The 7159-nt window shown below is 44.6% G+C and overlaps 1 protein-coding gene across 1 annotated transcript in view; it reads right to left on the reverse strand.

Annotated features, from left to right (window-relative positions):
- Positions 1–6747, reverse strand: part of MAP7D3 (MAP7 domain containing 3) — a 47894-nt gene extending 41147 nt beyond the window's left edge. Inside the window, exon 1 of the mRNA XM_076346938.1 lies at positions 6619–6747. Within this exon, the coding sequence (XP_076203053.1) occupies positions 6619–6706 (88 nt within the window). The 5' untranslated portion in view covers positions 6707–6747. The remainder of the gene's footprint in view (positions 1–6618) is intronic.
- Between the last annotated feature and the right edge of the window lie 412 nt (positions 6748–7159).

Genomic DNA, 7159 nt, shown 5'->3' on the forward strand with positions numbered 1-7159 from the left:
ACTACAAGTCACAACTAACTTGAGACAAACCCCGTGAAAACACCATTTTGAGCTTTCTTTAAATGGAAGGATAATAGCTCCTTTACATGACAGCAGTGAAAACTACTGGTTTTGCCTTTTACATCTGATGAATTTCTTATGGCAACTTTAGAGCTCATTCAAACACTGTCTCCGCTTCAGAAGAAGAGGGACTGTGCTGGCATTTACCGCCAAGAGACCAGCCTCCAGACCCAAATCAAATCGCTCAATACAGCCGTGCACCAGAATAGTGCTACAAGACACTAACAGGTCCACAGTGTTTTTAATGCAGCAAACCCACTGGCTGAAGCAGAACACAGTGGTATAAAATATAAAAGGAATTAAACAGCAATTTTTCTTAACCAAACGTATGCTTAACCTAACCAATTAAAAAATGAAAGCTTTCAGGCATTCCACTACAAGTAATGCAAGACCCCAGCAAAGTAATCATGAATCAGTCCCTGCCCCATAGAGCTTGAAGAATGGGTAAGTGAAAAATGACAAATGGGTGTAAAAAACCCAAGCTGGATAAAAGGGCAAAAGAGACCGATAAGAAGACTATATTTTTGCTTAACTCATTAGCTAGTGGCAGAAAGTCTTTCAGAGAAATCTGAAAGTGAGTAAGGTGACACTCACTGATCTAGTCTGGAGACAACCGTCCTCAGTTTTGAGTGTCCAGAACACAACTTACAGATCATTGATCAACACTGTGCTGCAAAATTATGTGCCTTTAAGAAATTCTCTTGGCAAAACTAAGCAGACGATAAACTTTCAAATGATTAAATGTGTTCTATTAAATCATGTGCTTTAAGTATAAAGATCTCTACAGGATTTCTATATTCTTGTAGCCAATCCCTCTCAGATTTGGGAGGGGAATTTTTACACTTGGAAGCTTTAAAACACTTGCCCAGAAAAGGCGATTCACAGGCCACTACAGTATCTTTGCTCCCTCCCAAGATGCAGGTCAGTGCATTTAAACAGCAGAGGGTGTCTGTAAATTAAGAGCCAGTTAAGTACTCATAAAACAGTATTTTAAAAGTTCGCTGTGAATTGTGAAGGCAAAAAACACTGTAAGGAAAGACAGAGGTATTCTGAGCACGGCTAGTGGTAACTGTTTTCTTCAAAGGCAACTTCAGCTGTGGATCCTTCACCTAGAAAGCAGAAGTTCAAAACTGACTGGAAAATGAAAATAATTTAGAAGAAAACAAATGTCAAGCAACCTGGCCAGCCTTCCTTAAAAGCAAATGCTTGTGTCTGTTTAAGTACACTGTGAACACGACAGGCATATACGGTGGATGGCTGAAGCTTTATGCAGGGCAGCTGAGGCTTCTCTATCAAACAAAAACACATCGAGCAACATCTGATTTTTCTTCCGTGAACCCCACACTCCAAATAAGTTAATCACCAGCATCTAGAACAGTTTTAATTATTGGACAGGCATGTGCAAACACATTGAAAGCATATCATCAATTAAGAATTACCTGGTTGTAAGCTGCGTAATTGGAAACTAAATGGTGCTAATTTATTTGTGGTAGACCAGGAATTTGAAGTTCCTAGTTTGTTTTTAAAATACTGCAAGTCATCTGATAAGTCATATTCAGAGAAGTCATTAAAACTGCATGCTCAGAATTTTATTTGTCAGGCTATCCTTTCACAACAGGACTGCAAGCATCTCCAATTATTTAATCAAGTTTAGAGACAGACAGCAGCATTTGATACCCCTACGATTATGACTAACCCAGAGTATTTCTTCCATTGATCTCATAGTAACCCAGTGCTTTTCTTCTTAACTCTCTTATCACTTTTAAGAACTGAGAATTAATAATAGCATATCAGTACTTTAAATATTCCTATCTGTTTTCTTTTTGAAAAACACAAGTGTATAAAGAAGTCGCAGTCCTTAATTCTAGTCACATTTTAAGGCTCTGCACAGTTAGGGACAGTACAAGCCACAGTATGTCTGGGCTCTCAACATTAGAGTTGTGATCCTTGCAAGTCATTATTTGTTTAATACTTCCATCTGAATTGAAGCATGGAATCCAAATTTATATTTTGTAATTTTAACACATGAAGAAATATGCAGAAAATTGAACACTCTGTATAAGAAATTTCCAAAAATATGCTGTATATGCATACAGTTTAGAGATTTTTTTTTTTTTTTTTTGCTTTACAGCAAGGAGGATATCTTTCTTGAATGCATTTGGAGAAATCTCAAGAATTTAAAGTTTTAAATTAGAATAAAACCTTTTTTATAAACCACTTATAATTGAAAGTAATCTTCAAAATGTTAAGCACCTAATACACAGCATACATCTTTATGAATCAGCATGAAATTATCCCTACTCCGTACTATTACATTTCCATGAACAAGAAGAAAATGAAATTAAGGCTCATAGCCATTACCATTACATTAAGTTCTCAGCCTGACTTGGGAACGTTCTCTCTCACCACTGGGATCTACGTGAAATCCAATTTCCGTGCAGTTCTTTGCATTTATCACCTTGGCACTCTGCAAAGCAGTGTAAATACTACTTCCATGCAGGGAAAAAAGATGAAGCACAGAAAAACCTTAAATACCTTCTCCAAAGTTATTAGGAGTTTGACAAAACAAGAAACCGAAGCCAGACCTAGTGAACACCAGCTGAATGTGCCAGTCACTGGGCCACCTTTGCTCCACAGATGGAACACATACGAGTCATTCGTACAACCACCACCAAGTAAGACAACAACTGAATGCTGAAGATGCTTTTACTGTAGTACCCCCATGCTATCAGAAACCTGGCAAAGGAATAGTTTCCTTGTCTTGCAGCTCCCCAGACAAGTTTTGAAGCCCACCTCTACTCACAACCACTCTGTAAAACCCTAAGGCTTTTAAGGATCCAAATTCAAAAGTAAATTCTTTCTCTCTTCCAGCAAGCAGCTCTGATGCAGAGGTCAATTCATCGGTTGTCTGACTGACAGACGCTTCTGGATCCCAAATAATTTTCTCTAGACAGCACTCACCAAATTATGTTGTGGGACTTTGCCATCAAGACTCTGCCAAGGAGTTCTCTAGTACTTCCATAGGTGTTGGTACAAACTTGTGTTCTTAAGTTATGTTTTATAACTATTACCTAGAGACCAGACAAATCTGCGCATGTTCCTGACTACTTGCTTGAGCAAGGAAGTTTCACTATTAGTTATCCATCCAGCCTTCTTTTCATGCCAGTTCTGTGTATACGCGTTTGGTAAAGAAGTTACCAGGAACTGTGCCCCAGGCAAGATGGACAAAGCCAGACAGTGTCACTTATACAGGGAGAAACAACTGATCAGACGGAACGAAGATGTTATTTTATTAGACAACTTCTGACCGAACTGGGCTCGGCCATGCAGGTCATGGGAATTATGCCTGCAGCTAGATTTGTTGAAAAAGGCACTTTATTTTTGTCCCATGTCCTGAGACAGGTTTCCCAAAAGATCATGTACATCTTGGAAAGGAAAATATACATATAGCATTTTAATATACTGTTTTGAACAACCTTCACAACAGTGATTCAATACACTAGTGGAAATCCTAGCACCAGCACAGCCAAGCTCTGGCAAAGACAAATACACATTCTTTACCACTGATACTACAAAAGACAGGATAAGAGATTTTAGTATTGCAGTGAAAATGAAGATAAAACAATAAATGTAGGCTACAACAGCTTAAATTATATGTATTTTTATTCTGATTACCCATACCACTCAAGAAAAACCTCATTTACTGGGTAAACCACAAGTAACTGACTATTCCCCTCTTCTCAAATCTTAACAAGCTCGGCAGTCTTATAGTATTAGAATAGGAGCAAAAATTCCTCTTCATCCCTGAAGGATGACAGCAGCAAGCATTGATCACAAGAACGGAGTAAGCAACTGCCATTTATGCACTGCTGTTTCACAGTGTATCATCACAATTCATTTCTAATGTTAAGTGATGTTCATGCATCACTGACAGAAATGTTAACTGGCTTCTAGTTGTAGTAGCAAATTCTGCTTTGTGTCATCCACCTAAAGGAAATAAGATTGGACAAGTGTGTAAGGGCAGAAATTATTGCAAAGGAATCGAGGAACTGACACAGCAGGCATGATTTGGCCTGCAGAATCTTAACTACAGTTGATACTCAAAGAAAGAGAAACACCTTTTCCTTACCTCAATGCTAGCTTGAATTGGCAAGAAAAAGATTCTCTTTAAACTTACCACATTGGTACAGAACTTAATAACAAGAGGCACCATGGGATTCTACACTTTCAAGGCCTAAAATAACTAACAAGCACCAATCAGCCACAGATCAAACCAGTATCAAGAGGCTGGTAACAGAGAGTGGAAGCAGGGAACAAGAACCCAGCAGTGTCTTGTAATAAGGACCCACAAAAGGAACCCTAACTATGCAAAAGGTATATGTACACCGCCTAGTCAGACTACCAGAAAGAGCTGTGGTTTCTCAGCAAGATGCTGCAAATTTGTATTTATTGTCTTTAAACGCGAGATTCCCAACCAGAAGTTCACTGGCAAATGACTGAAGGTGCATAGCACTATATTTGTTTTGCATAGATGTTTGCTCTCCAGATTAAGATGACAAAGTACATAATTGCCCACAGACCAGCAGAAACTGGGCGCAAGTATTCTAGTTAGCAGGTATTTTAGAACTGAGAAGGTCCCCACACAGCCAACTGAGCTTAGAAAGGCAGAAAGTTACGTCCCTCTCCAAACCTGCTGAACGGTAGTGTGGGACTGAACAAGGTTCCTCCTGCTGTCTTTTTTTTCTACATCTTCTCCAAACAGCTGCGGTATCAGACTTGGTTGCTGCTCACAACTTCTCCAAACAGCAGCAAATACAGTGGCAATTATCTTGCAAATTCCACTGTTAACCACTGGATTGCAAGGATGATTTCTAAACACCATTTGCTTTCCCCAGAGAGTGAGGGAGTGCTACTGACAAGAAGTCAGGAGCAGAAGTGCAGTGGCCTGTACATTCACAGACAGTATTGCTTCAATTCACATTAGCAATGAGTTCATCTTCTAGCACGTAACTGCTAGAAATGCATTCTGTGTAAATTGAAGTTTAGATTCTGGTTCAGTGACTTCTACCCCCTCAGGGAAAAAAAATTCAAGGTCTAGCCTTTCCAGGATCTAGTGAGGGGCTTTGGTTTTGTTTTTTTAACATGATGTGCATATTAGAACATGTGCATATCTAAAGGGAGATGGAGCTGCCTGGTTCAAGGAACATTCCACCTCTGGTTTTGGGACTAAATCTAGATCATGACAGCTGTCAAAATGTGGGTGCCCCCGTCTTTAGAGAAAACTTAAGAGCCACAGTGTAAGTGCATCCAATACACAAAAGAAAATTCAGCAGTTCTAGCAGGGAGGATAAGGACCAAATTGACTAGGTCTGGGCAGGTGAGAAGCGCTATCTTTTGGCAGATCGTTATCCTGGAGCACTAGATTGTCTTAATTTTGAAAGAGAAATAAAAAGTAATTAAATAATATTTCTGACACACAACACACTGAAGAAAGACTGCCAGATGAGAGCTGTGCATTCAGGACCTTTTGCCAGCACTCTTCTTTATGTAATTACACAGGTACATTGAAAACAATCAAATGAGAGGCTGTCAGAGTAGTTTTTGTACATAGTCCAGGTTGGTTAGTTTAGATCAAGGATTCTCTTTCCTTATTTTTTTTTTTTTTTAGTCTGGGATAAGGAAATGTTTACTTTTTCTAATGGCTCACCCACAAAGCTAATATGTGGAGATATGCCATGAAATTATGCTTGGAACATACATCATGCATGCACAATACTCATTTCAGAGTATGATATTATTAAGGACCTTCAGTATAAATAGGCACATAAACACACTGGAGGACAAAACCAAAGCAGAGTTTCTTTAGTGCTCTTAAGACACCAGTTCAAAAAAGTAAAAAAAAAAAAAAAAAAAAGATTTAAGGCATTATCAAATCTTTGATTAGGAATCAATGCCACAGACTGTCCCTGCCTTCCGCACTTGGGGCTCGGAGCAGTCATCGGACACATCGCTGGGACAAACCATCTGCAATAGCAGCCAGCCTGAATGCAAGAGCCACCAGAGAAACCGAGAAGTTCAGACCGTCAAGAAGTGGTGAAAAATGGGCGATTCGTGTAACGAAGCAGTCCTGCAGCCGCCTCTGCTGCTGCCTACAAGCTGCGAGAGGTCCCAAGTCAGCAACTAACGCCTCGGGGGGGGAAGGTCTCGCCGCGGCCTCACAGACCCGTCCGGGCCGGCGGGCGGGGAGAGGGGCTGGGGCCGGGCAGCCCCGGCGGCGGGAGGAGCGCCTCTTCCTCAGCCCGCCGCCAGCCGGACACAAAGCCCGGCGGCCTGCAGCGGCCCCAGATCCCGCTCCCGGTGCCCCTTCCCCCCCCGCCCCGGGAACGGGGCCGGGCGCACTGCGGGGCGGAAGGCGAGCGGGGGGCACCCGGCCCCAACGGCGGGCCGTGCCCTTGGGCCGCCGGAGCGCGGGGGTCCCCAGACCGCCCCCGCCGGGACGGACCCCCACACCCCCCTTTCCTTCCCCTCCCGGCCCGGGGCCGCGCTGCCCGCTCTCACCCATCTGCTCCCGCAGCCCCTTCAAGGAGGAGGAGGAGGAGGAGGAAGAGCAGGAGGGGGGAGCCGCGCCGCCACCGCCCTCCGCCATCTTCAGCGCCGGGACGCGCGACTGCCGCCCGGGCAGAAAGGGGACGCGGGAGCGCAGTGCGCAGGCTCCGCGCCGCCCGGCAGCGCCGCCGCGGGGGAGGGCAGGGCAGGGCAGGGCAGCGCCGCGCCGGCCGCCCGCCCGGCGCCGGCCCCTCACAGAGCCCGCTCGGCCCGGCCGCTCGCCGGGGCCGGGCAGGGCGGCGGCGGGCGGGGCTTGCCGCGCCGGGGCGTAGCAAACCCCGGGGCTGCCCCCGCTCCGGCGGCGCCGCGAGCCTCAAGCAGCGGTGGCGCGAAAGGCGCTTTCCTCCCCATTGCTCCATCCCGCCCGGAGCCCGCCTGGGGCGGCGGATGGTGAACACCCGCGGAAAGGGGCGTCGAGAAGCCCTTAGAAACGGCCGCTCCACGGGAGCCGTCGTGGTCCCCAGAGCGCCCCGGGCCACCTCAGAGCGGGACA

The sequence above is a fragment of the Aptenodytes patagonicus genome, chromosome 9 (assembly GCF_965638725.1).
Source record: "Aptenodytes patagonicus chromosome 9, bAptPat1.pri.cur, whole genome shotgun sequence".
NCBI lineage: Eukaryota > Metazoa > Chordata > Aves > Sphenisciformes > Spheniscidae > Aptenodytes > Aptenodytes patagonicus.